Here is a 24,069-nt window from a genome sequence, read left to right as displayed (position 1 = left end):
AGATTTTATGTGTATATGTACATATATGTATATGTATAGATAAGTAAGCCATTGGCGTGTCTTCCCCCTTCTTCCTATTCTCGTCCACTCTTCCATCTCACTGTCTACTGGAATGGAACATTGTTCCATGTACTTCATTTACTGTTTTGTTTGCAGCACCTAGAATAATGCCTAGCACAGAGGAAAAGCCAGTGGGTATCTGTTGATTAAAAATTAAGTAACATTTTATTTGAGAAAATAGAATGGAACTTTAGAAGAAAATAGCTCTCCTGTCATTTTCTTATACCTAAGGTATACCCTTTCCTGAGCATAATTAGGGTAAGTTCTAAACTAGAAGTTAGAACCATAAAGTTGCAGACTCTCTTTTTAGGAATTTTAATTGACAGATAATAATTTTACTCCGTTTCTTACTGATGTTTCCAAAGATGCTGAGTAACGTCTTTGATCTTTATTTCTGCATTTGTAGTTTCTTTTTTTTTTTTATCAAATAATTACACTTTACTTTTTTCACAAAGTCCATGATATTAGCACATACCTATGCCTAAAACAGCTTTTTTTTTTTCTTTCCATTTTTCTTTTATTATTCATATGTGCATACAAGGCTTGGTTCATTACTCCCCCTTGTCCCCACCCCCTCCCTTACCACCCACTCCACCCCCTCCCGCTCCCCCCCTCAATACCCCGCAGAAACTATTTTGCCCTTATCTCTAATTTTGTTGTAGAGAGAGTATAAGCAATAATAGGAAGGAACAAGGGGTTTTGCTGGTTGAGATAAGGATAGCTACACAGGGCATTGACTCACATTGATTTCCTGTGCGTGTGTGTTACCTTCTAGGTTAATTCTTTTTGATCTAACCTTTTCTCTAGTTCCTGGTCCCCTTTTCCTATTGGCCTCAGTTGCTTTAAGGTATCTGCTTTAGTTTCTCTGCGTTAAGGGCAACAAATGCTAGCTAGTTTTTTAGGTGTCTTACCTATCCTCACCCCTCCCTTGTGTGCTAAAGCTTTTATCATGTGCTCATAGTCCAATCCCCTTGTTGTGTTTGCCCTTGATCTAATGTCCACATATGAGGGAGAACATACGATTTTTGGTCTTTTGAGCCAGGCTAACCTCACTCAGAATGATGTTCTCCAATTCCATCCATTTACCAGCGAATGATAACATTTCGTTCTTCTTCATGGCTGCATAAAATTCCATTGTGTATAGATACCACATTTTCTTAATCCATTCGTCAGTGGTGGGGCATCTTGGCTGTTTCCATAACTTGGCTATTGTGAATAGTGCCGCAATAAACATGGATGTGCAGGTGCCTCTGGAGTAACAGTCTTTTGGATATATCCCCAAGAGTGGTATTGCTGGATCAAATGGTAGATCGATGTCCAGCTTTTTAAGTAGCCTCCAAATTTTTTTCCAGAGTGGTTGTACTAGTCTACATTCCCACCAACAGTGTAAGAGGGTTCCTTTTTCCCCCGCATCCTCGCCAACACCTGTTGTTGGTGGTGTTGCTGATGATGGCTATTCTAACAGGGGTGAGGTGGAATCTTAGTGTGGTTTTGATTTGCATTTCCTTTATTGCTAGAGATGGTGAGCATTTTTTCATGTGTTTTCTGGCCATTTGAATTTCTTCTTTTGAGAAAGTTCTGTTTAGTTCAATTGCCCATTTCTTTATTGGTTCATTAGTTTTGGGAGAATTTAGTTTTTTAAGTTCCCTGTATATTCTGGTTATCAGTCCTTTGTCTGATGTATAATTGGCAAATATTTTCTCCCACTCTGTGGGTGTTCTCTTCAGTTTAGAGACCATTTCTTTTGATGAACAGAAGCTTTTTAGTTTTATGAGGTCCCATTTATCTATGCTATCTCTTAGTTGCTGTGCTGCTGGGGTTCCATTGAGAAAGTTCTTACCTATACCTACTAACTCCAGAGTATTTCCTACTCTTTCTTGTATCAACTTAAGAGTTTGGGGTCTGATATTAAGAGCCTTGATCCATTTTGAGTTAATATTGGTATAGGGTGATATACATGGATCTAGTTTCAGTTTTTTGCAGACTGCTAACCAGTTTTCCCAGCAGTTTTTGTTGAAGAGGCTGCTAACGTCTTTGATCTTTATTTCTGCATTTGTAGTTTCAATGATTATCCTAATCGTTGAAATAGTTTTAAGTGTTATTAAAACAAAAGAACTTTCATGGGGAAAGTAAAATGATAAGGGCTTTTCAGAATTAATGTTTTATTTTTTAACTTTTTGAGACAGGGTCTTGTGATATAGCCCAAACTGGCCTTGAACTCATGATCCTTCTACCTCAGCCTTCCAACTGCTAGAGTTACAGGGATGCACTACTAAACCCAGTTCTGGAATTAGTGTTTTAATCAAATAAAATACTTATGTATAAATAAAACCTTACAATTTTTGTTATAATAATCTTACCAGTGAATTTAAACAAGGCATATAGATTGTTGTGTTTTAAGAGGTAAAGATGAAAAGTTTTATAAATTTACGTTTTGCACAGTATATAAGTGTTTACTAGTGTTTTTCCCCTTCTTCCCTTTAGGGCCATTTTAACTGCCAGATCTAGTTATTTTGCTGCAATGCTGAGTGGCTGTTGGGTTGAAAGCTCCCAAGAGTATATTATTCTTCAAGGGTAAGCATAATTTTTATGAGGCAGCTTGACTGCAAGTGATGGCAAATAACACTTCATACAAAGCACTTTTTATGAATCTGACCTCCGTTCAGTGAAATATTTTTGTGTAGTAGAACTCAACAGAGTGCATTTTCTGAAACATAAGGTGTTAGGGAGCATTGTGTAATAGAGTCCATACAGGTAGTTTATGATTATGGAAGTTTAAGTGCCAGGCTAAAGAGTTTATTATCCTGTGGGTAAAGGATGGCTCTATTGGTTGTCATCACTGTCAAAAAACAACTTGAAAGTTGTAAGTATCATACTGATAAGATCTCTTCCTTTTAGATGAGTATTAAAATATACACTAAATTTAAGAAAGGTAGTGTTAGAAGTTAGGCGGGAACTGTGATACTCTTAAGGATAATTACTTTTGTGTAATTTCACAGGCCTTTTGTCCAGGGCTTGCATTTCATATATTTTAGACTTGGTCAAAAGTGGTGAAAGTGGCAAAGGGGTGCTGGGGCTTGAACTCAAGACCTCGCATTTGCTAGGCAAGCACTCTACCACTTGAACCACACTTCTAGCCCTTTTTGCTTTAGTTGTTCTTCAGAATATTCTTCAGTTATTCTTGCATATATTTTTTTTTATTTTGGCCTGGGCCAGCCACGGATAGCAATCCTCCCCCCCACCCACTGACAGCAATCTTCCCACTTATGCCTCCTGTGTAGCTGGGATTCCAGGCATGAACTACCTCTCTTGGCTTGTTTGTTGTGATGCAAGGGGGGGGTCCTCACTAACATTTTTCCCAGGCTGTCCTCAAATCATGATCCTTCCAGTATCCATCACCCAAGTAAGTGGGATTACAGGCATGTACCACCACACCTGACCAGATCTACTAAGAGTCAACCCACTCTTATTAGAACTGAATTCAATAAAAATTCGAATTAAGGAAAATATTAGTTTGACTCAGAGTGCAGCTTTTTGGTATTCATTACATGATTCTCTATTTGACAAAAGTCAAAAGAAATGTGTGACTGTGGAATCTTATTCCTCAGCAGGAGAAAGTCATTTATAGAGAGCACAAGCTTAATCTTTCCCTTTTGTAGGTTAGTGACTTTTTCTTTATTTCTTTTTCCTGTTTTTCTCTTTCTTCATACTATTTTTTTGTGGTAGTGGGGTTTAAACTGAGGGCTTCCCTCTTGTTCTGCCATTTGGGCCACATCTCTAGCCCTTTTTTTTTTTTTTTGCTCCACTTATTTTGGAGATTGGGTCTTGCATTTTGCCCAGGCTGGCCTGAACCATGATCCTCCTATTTCATGCTTCGTGCTGTAGCTGGGATGAGAGGTATGCACTGACATGCCCAGCTGTTTTTGATTTGAGATGAGGTCTCACCAGCTTGGAGTCTCAAACCTCCCAGTCTAAGCCTCCCAGGTAGCTTGGGATGATAGGTGTATGTCACCGTACCCACATGTTGATTGAGATCTCACAAACTGTTTGCCTGGACTGGCCTTGAACCATGATTCTCCTGATCTCAGCCTCCCAAATTACAGGCGTACCACCGGTGCCCAGTTGGTTAGTGACAGTTTTAACTACCTGACACCTATTATGTATATCTTTGTTCCTTTCTCCAAATAGATCCTGTCCTCAGCAGTAATCATGCATGACAATTGCATTTTATAGTTTCTATACTTCTACATTCACTATGCTCTTTAATTTTTTACAGTTAGTTGTTGAGATGAGGTAAATTCAAATGAGTATAAACAAGACCAGAAAAGTTAAATGTCTTTCTTTTCTAGTAAGTGCTTATGCTGACTGTAAATCACATATAAATTCTTAATTAAGAGTTCATTCTGCCACAGTCATCGAACAAATTAAAAAATTTTCCCATTGGCATACTGTATTCTTTAGCTAGCTCAGAGACTCTTCTCTACTGTTAAAATCAGTCATTTTCAATGACTGATTTAATTTGTCTCATTAAACCCTAAAGTTCCTGGGAAGTGTGTTAGGAAACAGGTATGGGATTAGGATGTAAGGGGAAGACCATTTGGAACCGAGTGCTCCTTCAACTTTTATCTGTTTTACATAGTTTGAAATGACCTCTAAGTTTAGTTTAGGAATGAAGGCAAGGGGAATACTTTATTTTTGCCTTTTTCCTTAATCACCTCTCATGAAATGATGGAGCATTTACACACTCAGCTTTTAAAGATGTCAGTGGATAAGAAAGAAACAGTGGCATCTACTGCTAGTTTCTACTCTTCTCACCTGTAATTTTCCATTTTTAATTCATAATGGAAGTAGTAGATAAATACGCCTTCTTACAGTGTGGCTCATTAATTACTGACCAATTTTAGTAGCTTGTTCAAGCAAAATAGAAGTAGCCAAAAAAGTGTCATCAAAATAAGCAAACTGTATGTTGTATTAGTGCCAACCACAACCAGGCCCACACGTCTTACAGTATTTTCCCTTCACTTCTTTGGTAATCTTTACTGGTTCATATTACCCAAAGCTCCTCATTAGCAGTGGAGACTCACTCCTAATTGGCTCATTAGCACTTACCTAACGCTCTTGTACTGGAAATAATGATACATTTTTTTTTGGTTCAGCAGTTTTTATCTTCCTTGATAAAGCAAGGTTTTCTAACACTAAAATGAAAGATAATGGGTACATGGCTTTATCTACATCCTTTATCATTATTATCATCACACAATTCTATGATATGTCTTTCCTTTCCTGTTGTGTCACCTAGCAAACTGATTGTCTCATTACCACCTGAAATGTGACTAGTATCATAGCATATAAAGCTGTTGTGAAAAACTTTACTTTTCAAAAAAATCTATCTTTTAGGAATTTTATATTATAATAAGGTAATCTACAAAATAAATTCCATTTTCCCATTAACATATTTTTAAACTTGGTTAGGGTTAGATGTTTTTATGAGGAGTGTGGTTTAATAGAAAGATTTTGAACTTTGGTGTCCTTACAGGAGATCTTATATTCATCTCTAACTTGTTATATGATTTTAGGGACATTCCTTAACTTTTCCTGAGCTTCCTGAGGTTATTGAAAGTATTAAGACAGATAGAGTAAGGAAAGACTGGCATTCTGCTTGGTACCTAACATAGTGCTAATTAACATTTGTCTTTTTCTTCTTTCTCTAGATTAAATCTTTTCATTTTCTAGAGAGAAAAAGGTTTAAATGAGGACCATTCCTAATACCAGGATAGCAGTGCCTATTTTGCATGATCATCAGCAGCTTTTGGAACTGTGCAGCTGATACATGTCTACAGGATGTTGTCCAGAAATAGATTAGAATTAAATCCTGTCTGTCCTTATAGAAAGGACCACTGTGTTTTAATGTTAGTTATTCAGAAACATAATACACATGACGTTTTTCAATAAATTGAGGTTTGAACAGTATAGTCCTATAATCCCAATTCCACCCATGCCCCAGAGTTGGGGAATGGAAGGGTATAGTTGGAAGGAAGTTCTCTCCTGTTCTAATAAGATGAAGGGGAGAGCCTGCATGCTAGAATGAAAGTTGAACCACAACCAACGCTTCTATGAAGGAACTCCATGTATTTCCATTTTTATAAATAGAAGGCTTACAGAGGTGACTTAGGCTTTGGAGCATAAATTTGGAGTTCTCATCTCTCTTATATTTCTAAGATTGTTGTGAGCCTTCAGTATGATCATTTCAAATATAAATCATATTTCTCTCCTGACTAAAATCCTGCTCTATCTTCTCATCACACTTAGAATTAAATCCAAACTCTTTTTGTTGGTGGTACTGGGGTTTGGACTCAGGGCCTTGTACTTGCTAGGCAGGTTCTCTACTGCTGGAGCCAAAAACTTACAAACCTATATGATCTGGCTTCTTTCTTTTCTTTTTTTTTTAATCATTCTTTTCTTTATTTGTTGGTCTTTCCTCCACTAAGCTCATTCTTGTCTCAGGACTTTTGTACCTACTATCCTTTCTGCCTAAATTTTTTTTTTTTACTTACTATTTTGTATAATTGGCTTCTAATGCTTGAAATCTTAGATCAAGTTTCACCTTCCAAGAATACCCTACTTAATATAACAACAGCCCAATTCATCACTTGGTCTCTTTTATATTACCCAATAGTATTCATGACACTTTGACCATCAAAAACATCTTCCTCATATATTTTTTACATATTTATTTTCCATGTTCTCCTTGTAGAATGTGAGCCTCTTGTATCCCAAGGTCTAGAATAGAGCCTATTTGGTAAAGAATGAGTGAATGAGAATGGATGGACAGATTAAACAGATGAATGATTAACTGAATCAATTAGAGTCTATATGTTACCTTATCCCACATACATAGCAACCTGAAACTTTAGAAAGCATACATAAAGCACTTCGGTGTCATATACCAAGTGTATTTTCAGTCACTGATCTTAGATTATTGCTCTCTCATCGGTATTTCTTTATTCTAATTGATTATTTATAATGTTTTCATCTCCTATAAGTTTTTATCCTGGTAACATCTTAGTTGGAATAATGCTTTAAATCTTTGCATTTAAACTGTGGGCTATTGGAGTAATTTGTTGTTTTTCTAGGTCAGTTAATCATGTCTTTATAAACACTTTTAGTAAAAACACAAATGACTTACAACATAATAATAATGCAGCTTGATGAAACATCTGCCAAGACAGTAGGAAAATGGTTTCTTACTGTTTTTATAGCTATCATATATTGATATATAGGATCAGATGTCTAGATTATGCTGCTTACTTTTAAATGACTTCTATTTTTACTTGGTCATTTTCTTTTGCTTAAACATACCAAGTCTTAAACTGTTCTTTCAATATAAATAGCCAGATATTGTTAATGTTTATATGAATGGCTCTTGAGAAATCTGAAGAAAGCTATATTGATAGTGTGTACATTGTAGTAATTATGCTAGTGTTTTAGATTAACAAACTATAAGTAATATATGGCTTAATTATTTTGAGATTAATTCTTATTACAGCCACAGTGTATGAATGAGAATCTTAGTTATTTCACTTTTTTCCTAAGTATTAAAGCTGCAGAGATTTGAATAAGCAGAAACTAGTACTTATCTGTATTAGAGGCTAGTAAATACTTATTAAATTAATATTCACGTATTTTCAACTCTTTTCCTGTGAAGGTTTGGGTTCTTCTATAAGTGTCCAAATAAGCCATTCATTTAACCGTTCATCAAACATTTACTGAACATATATTATTTAAGAACAGAAAATCAAAGTAGACACTTGACTGAGTCCTTCCCTCTGGGACTCCATTTCTTATCTTTCCTTCCTTGTTTTGGTCCTTTAGCAAATATTAGCTACTATGCTTAACAACCTGTGAGGGTCTTATTGGCACTGTCAAGATTCTACTACAAGGCTCCCTTCTGGTCTAGAGGGCCTTAATTCAGTGCTGACACTCTTCTGGAAACAGAAATACAAGGATACATAAGATATGAGTATTGCTCTTACAGAACACAGTTTAGAAAGAGAAAAAATATATAAGCAAAGGTATTACAAGTCAGTTTGGTAAATATGATAATAAAAGTATGTGTAGAATACTGCTTAAGAGGCAAGGCTTTGGAATGATTCTGCCTAAATTCCAGTGGATTGCTAGCCATTTGGCCTTGAGTAAATTACTTAATTTGAGTTTCTAAATCTGTAAAACAAGACTAATAATAGTATTTGCTATAGAGTTATGATAACTAAATGAGCCAGTAACATTCAAAGTATATAATAGCTTAGGAGCTGGCTTATACTAAGTGCTCAATAAATGTTAGTTACTGTTTTTGACACTCAGTGTGTTTTTGTTTTTGCCTTGGGAGCATTAGGGAAATAGTCAAGAGATAGCCATATGTCTTGTGTCTGAAAGTTAAAATAAATGAAGATGGAGAACATTTTGAGCACAGTGAACAGCATGTGCTAAAGCATGGATATATAAGGGATTTCACATAGTTTAAGTATAGGAAATGAGTTAAGTTCATTTATCTTGGAAAAGCTACTAGAGAGAACTGGAGGTAGATGACAAAGGACTTTATGTAACAAGCTGAGGAATTTGGACTTTTTAATGGGCTTTGGAGAATACTTGCGGAGGTTTAGAAGTGGGAGACTATATAAGATATGCATTTTAGCAAAAGCACTCTAATAGCAGTGTGGGTAATGGAATGCAAGCAGAAGATTTCAGGCAGGAAACCTATATGAGAGGATACTGTTGTAGTTCAGATGGGAGAAAATATGAAGCTGAAGCAGGACAGGAGATGGAAAATGGGAAGCAGCTGAATTCAGGAAATTCTTGAAGGTATAAATGACAGAATATAACGAGGGAGAGAACTAAGATTAACCTCAGATTCTCCTCCCCACCAACCCCCAGTGCTGGGGTTTAAACTCAGGGCCTACACACACCTTGAGCCACTCTACCAGTCCATTTTTGTGATGGGTTTTTTTGAGATAGGGTCTTGGGAACTATTGCCTGAGCTGGCTTTGAACAGTGATCCTCCTGATCTCTGTCTCCTGAGTTGCTAGGATTATAGATATGAGCCACCGGCACCTGGCTAACCTCAGATTTTGACTTGGGCTCTAGATAAATAATGTGAGAGTTTTCAGGGGACCCAATAAATAGCATATTTTCTTCCTGTTCAGAATGAAACAGAAGAATCAATCAGCATATAAAATAAGAGAAAATTTATTTTATTACTGTTAAAAACCTAGAATGCAAGAACCCAAGTTGGCTTGTTTACTATATCCCTCTGAGTCAGCCCACAAACATCCATGGGCCACATGTGATAATGGCCTTCTTGCTGGTAGTGTCCAATGGTGGGAAGAATCAGAGACCTAGTCAAAACGTCTTTTATAGCAGACCCTCTAGAGATAACCTGTTAATCTGTTAATCCATTCATGACAGCCAAGCCATTATCACCTGGTCCTACTTTTTAATGTCTCATAATGGGGGTTAAATTTTAACTTGAATTTTGGAGGGAACAAGCTATGTTTAAACCACAGTAGAATCCATCAATTCACTTTAAACAGTAGCTCAAAAAAGGTCATCACTCCAAACTATTTTTGTTGTTGTTTTGGCAGTACTGGGGTTTGAACTCAGGTCCTTCCACTTACTTAGTAGGCACTCTATCACTGGAGCCATTCCTCCAGCCCTCCAGAACTATGTAAGTCATATATTTCTTTACTTTTTCAGTTGTATAATGAGGACATAGACCGAGCTAGGGCCACTGATAGGTATTACAAATTAAGAAATGTGTATGCATAAAATAGAATTGTTTATCTTTAAGCAAGACCAGAAGCTATTTATCAAAGGTGTTGAGAAGGGGATTTTTTTTGTGTGAGTGGTGCTAGAGATGACACCTACAACCTCACTCATGCAAGGCAAGAACTGTACTACTAAGCTAGGTTCCTAGCAGAAAATTCCTTAATGAGCTAGAGGTTACACTAAAGTCCCTTCTAACTACAGAAGTCTGTAGAAGAAGATGCTCAAAAAATAAAAAATGATGTTATACTTACAGTATTTTATAACATGTAAAATCTATAGCTGCAGTTTATTTTAAATTAATGATATATGTACATGGAGTTATTTGAAGAATGGAAGTTAGAACATTATCTTAGCTAAAAGTTTATGGAAAAATAGAATGTTACTGATAATAGTTAAACCTTAACTATTTCTGGATTTGGGTTTTCTTTTATTTTTGCAGTATAAACCATGTGGAAATGAATGTTATGATGCATTTTATATATGGAGGGACATTGGATTTTCCAGACAAAGCTAATGTTGGGTATGTATTACATTTTAATAAGTTTAGATATAAAAATGTTAATATTTTACAAAATATTATTGAACTATTGTTGAACTATTTTACAAAATGTCAGTGAAGTAGAAGCTCCACTTCTATTATCTATTTTGCCATATTTTGAGTATGTTTGGGGAATAGCTGAAAATAATAAGCAAATCACCTTATTTAGAAGAAAAGGTAAATGAGGTATTATGAGGTAACAACTCATAATAATAAGATTAAGAAAAATCTTTTTAGATTTAATTATAGTAGAAGAACCTTATTTTTGTTTGAAATGTAAATGACAGATTTTTATAAAATAAAGTCGATCAATCAATAAAGCTTTGAATATTATTTTGTTGCTTTATTTTTTAATTTTGGGATCTTTATGAGATGGCATTTTGCTATGTAGCCCAGGCTGTCCTGGAACTCATGATCCTCCTACCTCAGCCTCCTGGGTGCTGAGATTTTCAATATGTGTGACCATGCTTGGCTACTTTGTCTTTTTTTAAAACAGTAAAAGACAAGACAAAAACCTTTAAACCTATTAAAGAATATAAGGTATCCTAAAGACCAGCAATTATGTGATGCTTACATGTTGTGTAGTGAAATATCATCTGAGCTTCTGAAATACTGCTGAAGAATGAAGTTCCACCTTGCTCTTTTAATTTTCCAAATGTCTTCCCTTACCTTGCTATTTTAGCATCAGACCAATTAAAGGTGTTTGCTTAACTTTAAACACTGGTTGGGGTTTCTTTAATTACGAACTGACTAAATATATTTTGGGGGATAGCATACCATGAGTCACAGTAACTAAGTACTAAAGCGTTATCCTCTGGCAACTTAAATGAAATTTTATTATGTTCTCAAGGCTTGTAGGGTTTTACAGGCACCCTAGTTGTTGAGCCATGCCCCCAGTCTTTTTTGCTAAAGTTATTTTTCAGGTAAGGTCCCACATTTTTGCTCAGGGTTGGCCTCAGACAATGATCCTTCTACCCATGGCCTCCTGCATAGTTGAGATCACAGGTGCACACCACCATGCCTGACTTACTGATTGAGATTGGGTCTTGCCAACATTTTACCAGGACTGCCCTAGAACTGCAATGCTGCCAATCTCTGCCTCCTAAGTAGGGATTACAGACATGAGCTAATATATACAGCCAAAGCTTGTAAGCTAAGTACTTAAAATACGTGTAAGTTTTCAGAATTACTAAATGAAAACTCTCTGGTCTTTGGATGCTGTCTCTAATATTAGAATCATTTATAAGCACTTTCAATATGATAAGCATCAATAAATTCCCTTTCAGAACTTTTATTATACAAAGTTGTGGCAAAGATTTTTGTAAGAGTTACAGTCTCTAAAGCAGTTTCCTTTGTTCTGTATGGCATTGAACATATGAGGGGAATTTGAAACATCTCCAAGTTTGCTTCTTGTTATCCTTCACCAAGCAAATTATATGTTAGTGCTTTCAATTTTTGCCCCACATCATTTCTATAATCCGTAAGGAATATCTATTATGTTAAGTAAAAAAGTAAAATACTAGAGATACCCTTTTCTAAATTGACTAAGTATTATAAATAAATTACTGTTTATTATGGTTTGATTTTAAATTTGCTAATTAACAGTACATCTATTTTTATTTTAGTCAGATACTCAGTGTGGCTGATATGTATGGACTAGAAGGATTAAAAGAAGTAGCAATCTATATTTTAAGAAGAGATTACTGTAATTTCTTTCAGAAGGTAATTATTAAGTCTCAGAAATCTTTCCCCAGTACATTAACCTACCCATTATTATTAGATTTTTAATGTTGATAGTATTAGTGATTTAAATATTAAAAATATTAAATCAGTAACTAATAGGGGCTCTAGTTGAGAAATAACATGTATGATTGCAAAAATCAGAAACTAATTCAAATCATTTTAAGTAAGATACATTAATGGGGAGGAGTTTATTGAAAAGTTATAAGAATATCTTATATAATTCAAAGATAGAATGTACAGCTGGGATTCAATTATGTTTTCATAGTAGGAGAAAGGAAGTTAAGAAATACAGTTACCCTTTTCATTTATCAAAGAGCTCCACAAGTGGTTCATTGGTTCTTTTCTCTAAAAAGTGTGTTCCTTCCTTCTACCACTTCTGCGAAGCATATACTCGAGGTAGAACACAGCTCTCTTCTACCTGTCTTCCCCAGGTGGAGTCTGAATATTGTTTTTAATTTCAGTTAATGCAAATGCAAATGCAAATGTACTGTCTAAAGAACTATCTCATACTATGCATTTCAATACTATTTTATACATTATTCTTAGATCCATCATGTACCATATGACTGTAGGGTTTTTTCTTATGATTTTCTGCATTATGTAAATTTTTTACAATGAGCACATATTATTTTAATAATCAAGAAAAAACAGATCATAAGAGAATCATTTACATTATAGTTCCCTCTTATTTGGTACTTGAGATAATATGCATTGTATGAATTTTAATTTGGTTATTTTAATAACATTTAAATAGCTTTTTGTGTTGGGTAGAGTATTTCCTACCTCTTTACAGGTTGTATCTAAGGAAACACTAACATGCTAAAAAAAGAGTCAAACAACTGGGTAGTACTACCCCTTGTGTAAGGTTTACTGAAAATTAAACCCCTCAGCTACCTTTAACCAACAATTCACTCCAGACTCCTTAAATAAGGGAATTGAAAGAAGGGGGACAGCTGTGGTATCATTAGCTTTGTAGAGTAGGCTTTTCCTTCTCCATCATATCACTCCCCCATCTTCCTAATCAGTGAAAGTTAGGAAGAATATCCAAGTGAATCACAAAAATTAAAGCTAGGGAATATCTGCAATAAGGAGATGATGTCTTCTTACTGACATTTACTGTATCTGTAAAACCATTTCACCATGGATATTCTATCAAAGAAGAAAAGAAAATAAGAGCTTTCTTGAGGAAGCTTAGAATAGGCCTGAGAAGCCAGTGAGAATATCCTTGAGTGTGGAGATTTCTAAAGGGAGAAGGTTTGCTGGGGAAGTGAGTACTATTGTAGTGGTAAGTACTACCCAGAGGGACAATAATGGCGAGTTCACTCTTACCCCAGTTACACTAGAGTACAGAATATATATTAGAGGCAAATGATACAGGGCCAAGTGACAGTGTTTCACCCAGGGAGACATTGTGCATTATAAACCCCTGGGAGGAGTCCTTACCCATACATAGTCTAGAGTGAAGCTTGATACTCCTAAAAGAGCTCCTAAATTAGCAGTGACCACCAGCATTTAAGTTAGAGAAAAATCAAGGACCAAAATCCTACTACCATCTTAGTCTCTGCTTAATTGCGTAAGGCAACCATAGCCATAGGACCAGTCAATGGAACTCCACAGGAGTTAGATCCAAAAAATGAAAGAGCAGGAAATAAGAACATGTTTCTGTTCTGTATTCCAAATTTGCCCAACCATAAATCTAGTCCATGATGGGGAGGGAAGATTTACAATTTTTTTTTGGTGGTATGGGGTTTGAACTCGGGGCCTTGCTAGATAGGTACTTTATTTGAACCACTCTGCCAATAAAACCAGAAAGTTACAAAATCAGCTTATAATGTCATCAAGGGATGGAAGAGGGGGTATCTGACATTTGACATAACATGTTTAAAAGTACTAGTTGGAAAAAGAAGTTTTAGTTTAGTATCTCCTTTGAGCCGAGATTCCTTATGAAGCCAAATACATCTGTCTATTATTGAAAAAATAGTCTCTTTTATGAGTAATCCCTGTACTTTTGCCTCTATTTTTGATATTTTATGAGTAGTGATTATATGTAGCTTCTTATATTTTACTTTCAATAATCTTCTTAATTTTATTCTATTTTTAATTTTAATTTTTTTTAAGTCAAGACAGGTCATGGGCTGACATTGTAACAAAGTTTGAGAGTCACAAAAACCCAATCATCACACTTAGGAACCACAAAAGGATTTCTACTTAATTAAAACAAACACAAAGGGCATATTGTTTTCTATTAAAACAATAAGAAGGGTTTTTTTATTAGCATGGCATTTTGATGAAAAAATTTTTACTATAATTCATTTATTTTAATATAGTCTTATATTACTGTGGCAATGGATATTTGAAAAAAATAGGTTCTGAGGTTTTTTTATCTCATCATTAAACTTTGTTACTTTATATATTTTAATGATATATTTTATGTATACTTTTTGAATATATATAATTTTTAATTTTAGTTCTCACCTTTCAGTGACTTACAGATATAATAAATTTCTTTTTTTTAATCAAATGTCATAAATTTCTAATAATACTCTACAGTAGTACAAATTTGAGTATAATGTGGGAAACCAGCCCAAGAACACCTGATTGAAGCTAGCCTTAGTTATATTAATTTCACAAAACTGGACTTTACACAATTGGGAAATTTTGGGCTTCATTTGTAGGGCTATAATGGGCTTTATGTTAATATTTTTTACTATCCATTAAAATGTATTTCAGAAAAATGATTTTTTTTATGTCTTCCCAAATTCTATAAGCAGGTCTTGAAAATCACTGAAGGTCAGATTTCTGACTACAAAAACACTTAGGCATCAGCATTTTCATATAAATAAATTCTCAAGATAGCCAGAGTTGTTCCTTTAAGCCAGGAATCAGCATGTTTTTCTGTCAAAGGTTAGATAGAAAATGTTTGAAGCTTTATGGTTTATATGGTCTCTATCACAGCTACTCTGCTGCTGTAGAGCAAAGGCAGCTGTCAGTAATATATAGATGAAATAATATGGTAGGGTTCAATAAAATAGTGATAGATTAGATTTGGTCCACAGGTTGTAGTTTTCCAGCCTCTGCTTTAAGCAGCAAATTATTTTGTATTTTGATAATTTTTATGAAAATTATTTTTGCTTTGTATCAAATAGTAGATTTTGTAGTACTTGAAGCTGATAATTCCTAAGTAAAATACACTGCTGGAACTTTTAACTCTTGTTTATACTTCAGCAATTTTTCAGACTTCTGGGTGCTTTTAGGCTATAAAGTATGTCCACACAAGTAGCCCCTATTCTCGTACTAATTTGATACTCTCATCTGAAGTGGGTCAAAAAAACTAACTTTGTAGAATTATCACTGTATAATCTATATAATAGTGATAGTCATTTCTGATTTTAGGACAACCTAGAGTAACTAGGTTACCCTGTATCTTACATGGATTTTAATTGTCTAATTAATCAATATGCAGAGCAAAATATTTACATTTAATTCTTAAAAATTAATATCATGTCTTTTGGGAGGGAATATTAGAAAATCAAATTAATAGCAGTTCATAATTTAAAAGTTGGAAATGACTGACCTTATTAGGACTTTGCTAGAGGCATTTCCAAAGAAGTTTTTGTTTTGCTTTGAGAGCAAGGGCTCTTTGGAAGTACATATTTAGATACTAGATAGACAAGTTGGCTTATACTGGTCTTTAAGCACATACACCCAAAGCTACAACTAATAAATATGTATGAAGAGAATTTCAACCTAGTTTGGCAATAAGTGTGCCTAGGAGCATAGTTGAAACCCTGAAAATACATGGCATGGGCACAGATGCCTAATAGCAAGAGCAGTAAGTTGTTTTTCCTACTTTTATCTACATTTTAATTGTTTACTTTAATTCATTACTTCTATACATGTTCTTTAAAAATACATTATATATTAAGATCTAACTAAGTTCTCCTTTTTTTTTTTTGGTGATACTGGTGTTTGAACTTGGTGGCCTCATGCTTTCTAGGCTGGCACTCTACCACTTGAACCACTCTGCCAACCCTTTTTTGTGTGTGTGGAGTGTTTTCAAGAGAGGGTCTCAGGAACTATTTGCCCACATGGGCCTCAAATCTTGATCCTCCTCATCTTTGCTTTCTGAGTTGCTAGGATTACAGGTCTGAGCCAACAGTGCCAGACCAAGTTTTCTCTTTTTTCTGAGGTCGGTGTGGGGTCTTCCATTGCATGTGTACTTTGTTACATTTATCTTTAGGAAGCATATTAGATACATTGTATTGCAATGTAATATCTTAGAAATTATTATATTATTTTTCTTTACTAAAAAGAAGTTAGAATAAAAATTATGTACATTCTGGCAACTAAAAAAGCTCAAATGGTAGTCTATAAAAGTAGAAGTTATCACTGATACTTGATTTTAAAAGACTAACAGTTTTAAAGATGAATTTTAGAGCAATTTAGGTTCATAGCAAAACTGACAGGAAAGTACAGACATATCCCATCTACCAGCTTCCTCAACGCATGCTGCCCATTGTCAACATCCTTCACCAGAGCGGTACATTTGATGCAATTAATGAACTTACATTGACACATCATTATTATCACTCCAAGTCTGAAGTTTACATTAGTGCTCATTCTTGGTGTTCTGCAGTCGTGGGTTTGGACAAATGTGTAACATTATGTAGTATTTTCAGTGCCTTAAAAATTCTTCCCTCTCCACTATCCCCTGGCAACGTTTTTTTTTTTTTGTTTTGTTTTGTTTTTTTTTTACTATTTTCACAGACTGTTTTCCAGATTGTTACATAGTTAGAATCATATTCCAACTTTTTGGTTTGGCTTCTACTTAATATTCACTTAATATAATATGTATGAAAGTTTCCTCCTTTCATATGAAAAAGTTTCTTCCTTTTTCATAGCTTGATAGCTTGTTTTTCAATGCTGAATATTTTGTTGCATGTATATACTACAGTTGACTTATCCATTCCTCTCATGAAGGACATCTTGGTGCTTCCAGTTTTTGGCAGTTAGGAGTAAAGCTGCTGTAAATATCTGTGTCCCTACAGGTTTTGTATAGAAAGGTGTTTTTAAGAAAAAAATTTAAGACATTGGTTATAGCATGACTACAAATAGAATACTAGCAGAAGTTGATTCCAGATAACAAATTAAGTGTAGAAAATGAATTGTATGTATGTATTCTACAGGTGAGGTATATAAATCAAATCATGTTTATAAGCCAAATTCTTTCACCTTCTATAAATTGAAAAAAATAAATGTGATATTTTCTATCAATTTTAGCCTGTTCCCAGAACATTGACATCTATACTAGAATGCCTAATTATTGCTCATTCAGTTGGAGTGGAAAGCCTTTTTGCTGACTGCATGAAGTAAGTTATCTCAAGCAGTGCTGCTGTTAATTTAGGGATTTTTATTCTTTTATTCTCCTTGTTTTGCTGGCAGTTTTTGACTTGGTCTGTTTTCTTGGGCACAATGCAAGGAATTTATTGCTTATCTAGCTGTACCAATTGGGTAGAAATATTGATTTAGATATTATTTAAATTGAATCATGGTTATGTTAAAATCTGTGCACATAACCCAACATAGGTTTAAAATATGTGTATTTCTAGAAAAGCAAGTATAGAGATCAAAATTAACAGTAAGGGTCAGTTAAAACATGTATGTGTATAATTTATATAATTGAAAACAAAAATATTGATTTTTAACATGAAAAATATTTTCATTACTCTAATTTGGGATCCTTTTATTTAACAGGTGGATTATAAAACATTTTTCAAGGTTTTGGTCTGAAAGAAGCTTTTCAAATGTACCCCCTGAGATTCAGAAAAGTTGTCTTAATATGTTGATTCAGTCCTTAGTAAGTATAACCATCAAAAAGCTTATTCAATTTTGTATAGTACCTTTTTTTTTTTTTTTTGCAGTACTGGGGCTTAAACTCAGGGCCTACACCTTGAGCCACTTCACCAACCCTTTTTGTGTTAAGTATTTTTGAGATAAGGTCTTGCAAACTCTTTGCCTGGTCTAGCTTCAAACCATGGTCCTCCTGATCTCTGCCTCCTATGTAGCTATCATTCTAGGTGTGACCCACCGGCACCCAGCTTGTATATTTTCAATGATTTAAAAATAAATGTAGAATGTTGTTATAAAAGCAAGATAAGAAAAGCAATTCCAGATTGCTGTCCTTAAAATCCTGTTCCTCTAGGCCTGAAGGTGACGTTCAAGTGGCAGAGCAACTGCCTAGCAATCAGGAGGCCCTTAGTTTAAACCCTAGTACTGCCAAAAAAAAAAAAAAAACAACAAAAAACATTCTGTTCCTATGAAACTACTCTCAGCATCCAATTCATGAATTGCAGTCAGGGTTCAAAGAGGCAAAACCATTAGTGGGGGGGTGTTTTTGTGTGTGTGTGTGTATGTATGTATGTATGTGTATATATGTGTTACAGATACACATATATACACATATATTTATTTCTCTTCATTCCAAAGACAAGGATTCCACCTTAGGAACATAGTAATGACTTACTGAACTGGAAGTTGAGACTTTCTTTCTCTGGCACTTTGTAAATCCACATGCAAATGAGAATTAATGATAGGTGAGTCTGACCATAAGGGGAAATTGGCTTGTTGCTATACTTTATGGGAAGGAAGAACACATCTGGAATGTAGTACTACCAGGTTCTAAGTAAAATCCATTAAAAAAAAACCTATAACCACCTAATTTTTCAGCAGTGCTGATAATGGCCCAGATTCTTCAGGAATGAATATTTGGGCCATTCTACCAGGTAAGGAACTATAAACAGCAGAGGTACTTGCTGAGGGCAAAGAGAATATGGAGGGTAATGGAAGAATATAGTTATAAATAACATTTGTGACTATGTACCAGTTGTAGAAGTGTGTACTGCAAAGTTAGAATATAAACATACAATATACCAAGTATTATTAATACTTGGGTGTATTATAGTTTGAGGTCAGCTCAGGCAAAATGTTAGTGAGACCACTTCCATCTCAATAAGTGAGGCATGGTGTTACACTCTGTAATCTCAGCTATGAGAGAATTATAGGTAGGAGGATCATGGTCTGAGGCTGACCCTAAACAAAAGCAGGACCTTACCTGAAAAATAAACTAAAAGCAAAAAAGGGCCATGGTTGTGGCTCAAGTGAAGGCCTTGAGTTCACACCCCAGTACCACAAATAAACAAATACTAAATAAAACAAAAAACTTTTCTGTTTTAGAAAAATGTTAGCATGTTTATTGGATGGGGTTTATTATATCATTATAGGCAGAAAAATAACTGATATATTGTCTTCCTTTGTGAACCAAGTATGACTGCCAGGTTAACAAGGATTGACTATATTGTCTTTATAACATGCTAGCCTGGCTACGATGATCTTTCCAAAATCTCCTTCTGTGTATATTTTCAGTTAATGGAGCCACAAGACAGTTTGATGTGAGATTTAAAAGGCAGAAGTAATTAAGGCAGGTGCTTTTTTTTTTTTAATTCATATGTGCATACATTGTTTGGGCCATTTCTCCCCCTGCCCCACCCACCCTTCCTCTCCCCTGCCCCCTCCCTCTGCCCCCTCGCTTCCAGGCAGAACCTGTTCTGCCCTCTTCCAATTTTGTTGAAGAGAAGACATTATCAATAATAAGAAGGACATAGCATTTTTGCTAGTTTGAGATATGGATGGCTATACAGAGAGATTCCTAACATTGCTTCCATGCACATGTGTATTACAACCTGAATTGATTCATCTCTACCAGACCTCTTCACTACTTCCCGGTCACCTTCCCATATTGACCTCTGTTGTTTTAAGGTTACTGTATTAGCTCCTCTGCAGTGGGGACATCAAACACTTTCAAGTTTTGGGTTTCCTCCCTTTCCCTATTCCTCCTGTATGTGTCTTCCCCTTAGCATGTGACATGTGTCTAATAATATTACTGCATTTTTTTAGATCTGAAGTCCACATATTAGGGAGAACATATGATTTTTGGCTTTCTGAGCCTGGCTAACTTCACTTAAGATGATGTTCTCCAGTTCCATCCATTTATTTGGAATGATAAGATTTCATTCTTCTTTATGGCTGAGTAAAATTCTGTTGTGTATAAATACCACATTTTCTTAATCCATTCGTCAGTAGTGGGGCATCTTGGTTTCCATAACTTGGCTATTGTGAATAGCACTGCAATAAACATAGGTGTGCAGGTGCCTTTGGAGTAACCTGAGTCACATTCCTTTGGATATATCCGTAGGAGTGGAATTGCTGGATCATATGGCAGATCTAGGTTTAGTTTTTTAAGAAGCCTCCATATTGTTTTCCAGAGTGGTTGTACTAGCTTCATTCCCACCAGCAGTGTATAAGGGTTGCTTTTTCCCCACATTCTCGACGACATTTGTTGTTGGTGGTGTTTTTGATGATAGCTGTTCTGATAGGGTTGAGGTGGAATCTTAGTGAGGTTTTGATTTGCATTTCCTTTAAGGCAGAGATGGTGAGCACTTCATGTGTTTTTTGGCCATTTGAATTTCTTCCTTTGAAAAAGTTCTGTTTAGTTCAGTTGCCCATTTCTTTATTGGTTCATTGATTTTGGGGGAGTTTAGTTTTTTGAGTTCCCTATATATTCTGGTTATCAGTCCTTTGTCTGATGTATAGCTAGCAAATATTTTCTCCCACTCTGTGGGTGGTCTCTTCAGTTTAGAGACCATTTCTTTTGTTGTGTAGAAGCTTTTTAGTTTTAGTCCCATTTGTCTTTCCTTTCTCTTAATTGCTGAGCTGCTGGGGTTCTGTTGAGGACGTCTTTCCCTATACCTATTGCTTCCAGAGTATTCCCTGCTCTTTTCTGTACTAGCTTCAGAGTTTTGGGTCTGATATTAAGGTCCTTCATCCATTTTGAGTTGATACTAGTACAGGGTGATAAACATAGATCTAATTTCAGTTTTCTGCAGGCACATAACCACTTTTCCCAGCAACATTTGTTGAAAAGGCTGTCTTTCCTCCATCGTATGTTTTTGACGCCTTTGTCAAAAATAAGGTGGGCATAGCTGTGTGGATTCATATCTGGTTCCTCTATTCTGTTCCACTGGTCTTCATGTCTGTTTTTCTGCCGGTACTATGCTGTTTTTATTGCTATTGTTTTATAATATAGTTTGAAGTCAGGTACCTTCAGCATTGCTCTTTTTGCTGAATATTGCTTTGGCTGTTCATGTTCTCTTGTGTTTCCAAATGAACTTTAGGTAGATTTTTCAATCTCAGTGATGAATGTCATTGGGATTTTGATGGGAATTGCGTTGAACATGTAGATTGCTTTTGGTAGTATAGACATTTTTACTATGTTGATTCTACCAGTCCATGAGGACGGAAGATCTGTCCACCTTCTGTAGTCTTCCTCAATCTCTTTCTTCAGAGGTTTATAGTTCTCCTTACAGAGGTCATTCACATCCTTTGTTAAGATTACTCCCAGGTATTTGACTTTTTTTGAGGCTATTGTAAATGAAATTGTTTCCATATATTCTTTCTCAATTTGTTCATTGTTGGTGTATAGAAAAAACTAATGTAATCAATGTAAGTTGATTTTGTATCCAAGGCAGGTGCTTTTAGGTCTCATGTTGCTGCTTACTTACTGGCTCATTTGTGGGCATGAACCAGCAGTCAGGCCGGTAACTAGTCCAATTTGCCCTGCCTCCTCCTTTAGCTTCTCTTTCGTTTCATCAGGTATGCCTTCAACCTGGTAATGAAAGGTGCCATAATCTGCAGGATACCTATATCACCCAAGTCACGGGTCATTATTCATTCAAATAATGAAGCTAACTGCTTGTTTAAGCATTAGTTTCCTTAGTAATTGAATTGTTACTCCCTGTTCATGAAGGCAAACAGTTGTCCCAACTATAATTAAGTTCAATAGAAGTAGAAATATTTACTACTAGTAATTACATTACTAATTAATTATTATTATTAGTAATGTAATTACTAATAATTACATTAGTAATTATTTAGTACATCCATTTATTTAGTGGATTTTTTTCAGGCCTTTTTTTTGGTAAAGTTTAGTGTTAAGTACTATTATCCTTGTTTCACATATGAGAAAAGGGAACCTGGGAGTTAGTACTTTGTTCAGGTTCACAATGTCAGTAAATGACAAAGCCAGGTTTAAAACCAATTTCTGCCATTCCTAGAGATAATATAAAACTCAATGTGCACAAAGATTTTTTTTTTAAGAGATTGGGTCTTTGGGAGACTCACAAATTGATGGACATGTAAATAATTCATTAAAACATAAGTTAGACTATGGTGGGTATTAGTGTTAAATCTCATGTCAGCTTTATTTCCCAGGTTAACCTAGCTAGTTAACAGTGCCTAGCACATAGTAGGCACTCAGTATAAATTGTCAAATAGATAAGTAAATGAATAAGTATAATTTGTAATTTAAATATATACATAGGATCACAGAGTTTAAAATAATCAATCTGACTGGAATAATAAAAGAAGCAATTTGAATGAACCAGAAGATAAAGTACAGTTTCAAAATAAAGAACTAGGTTAAGTTATTTCTACGGATGAGTAATGTGACCAGGGATATGGAGACTTGGTAGTGTCAGTACTGTGCTATCTCTGGAATGAGAAATGAGTCTAGGGACAGATTAAGATTAGGTTGGAAAGAATTTTAACTAAATGTCTTGTTAATGAGTTTGATTTTTTCATAAGTGGTATGAGAGTTTAATGGAAGAAGTTCTTCAAACTATGTCTCTCCACTATTTTGTTTTTATTTTATAAGTCTAATTAAGTCCTTACAAATTTTGTGAATGCTTGACTTTTTCTTTCAAGACAGACAAAAAAGTCAAACACTGGAATAGCCAAACACATTGTTTGATCAGTAGACTTGATATCGTGGCGATTGTTGTGAAACTTTGAAATTTTGTCTTTCTTTGAGGATATTCAGGTTTGTATTTTGTTTTCTTTTTTGGCAGCACTGGGCTTTGTGGATTCTGGGTTTGCACTTGCTAGGCAGGCCTCTGCACTTGAGCCACACTAGTTCTAGTCTGATACTAAGGTTTTAAGAAAAATTAATTTGATATGATCTTTTTATTTTGTTATAGGAATAAAATATATTTAGCTGTACTGATAAAAATAGCATTATTTTAATTTTTCAAATTTAAATTTGAAATGCTATCCAGAAAAATGAAAAAAAGAATAAGTAGTCTCCTTTTTTTTAAACATTTGGCCATTTAGAAAGTCTTTTAATATGTATATATTATATTAGTAATGTTACTTTTTAAAGTAAGAATTCCAGATTGTGTTACATTTTTATATACTTGATGTCAACTAAAAATGAATTGCAATTTCAGAAATTTATTTTTTATTTCAGATCTCACAAAGCATTGCTTATGACTGATGCTTATTTATATGGTTTTTACCTATGGGAGTTAATTTACCTAACATACAAATTACAGGTTAGCATTCTGCTTCATTAGTAGTATTTTACATGTATTTGCTTATCATTTGTCCTAAACATAAGGTCTGTCCTCTTAACATTTGGTGCTGGGGGTTAAACTGAAAACTTGTACATGCTAAGCCTTGTTCTTATCACTGAATGATACTCCAGCCACTTCACAAATACTTTTAAGTATTTACAGTTTTATTAACTATAGACGGTATTGTATTGAAGATCTCTAGAACTTGTTCATCTTACCTAACAGGCTTTATAACTTTATAACAATTCCCCATTTATTTCCCACCAATGCCGTAGCCCCATTCCATTCTCTAATCCTATGAATTTGAATATTTTAGATATCAAATTTGAATGGAATCATGCAGTATTTGTCCTTATGTGTCTGACTTATTTCACATAGCATAATGTATTCAGGGTTCATCCATGTTACATATTTTCTTCTTTTTAAAGCTGAGTAATACTC

General features: G+C 34.8%; 1 protein-coding gene and 1 pseudogene across 9 annotated transcripts in view; one reads left to right on the top strand and one right to left on the bottom strand.

Annotated features, from left to right (window-relative positions):
- Btbd8 (BTB domain containing 8) overlaps window positions 1–24,069 on the top strand; it is a 79,837-nt gene that overhangs the window by 33,547 nt on the left and 22,221 nt on the right. For 6 of the 9 annotated variants that reach the window (XM_074076486.1, XM_020159537.2, XM_074076484.1 and 3 more), the window contains 5 exons: window positions 2,545–2,634; window positions 10,322–10,402; window positions 12,046–12,142; window positions 17,444–17,532; window positions 17,918–18,020. In XM_074076486.1, the coding sequence (XP_073932587.1) occupies window positions 2,545–2,634; window positions 10,322–10,402; window positions 12,046–12,142; window positions 17,444–17,532; window positions 17,918–18,020 (460 nt within the window). Of the gene's footprint in view, window positions 1–2,544; window positions 2,635–10,321; window positions 10,403–12,045; window positions 12,143–17,443; window positions 17,533–17,917; window positions 18,021–23,010; window positions 23,097–23,522; window positions 23,608–24,069 lie in introns of those variants that run through there. The other 3 variants (XM_074076485.1, XM_074076490.1, XM_074076491.1) reach the window with 3 other exon arrangements.
- On the bottom strand, window positions 14,280–14,365 carry LOC141424562 (small nucleolar RNA U13; annotated as a pseudogene).

Source organism: Castor canadensis, chromosome 6 (genome assembly GCF_047511655.1).
Source record: "Castor canadensis chromosome 6, mCasCan1.hap1v2, whole genome shotgun sequence".
Taxonomy (NCBI): Eukaryota; Metazoa; Chordata; class Mammalia; order Rodentia; family Castoridae; genus Castor; species Castor canadensis.
Note: the sequence above shows the minus strand (reverse complement) of the source record. Positions and strands in the feature narration are given on the sequence as shown.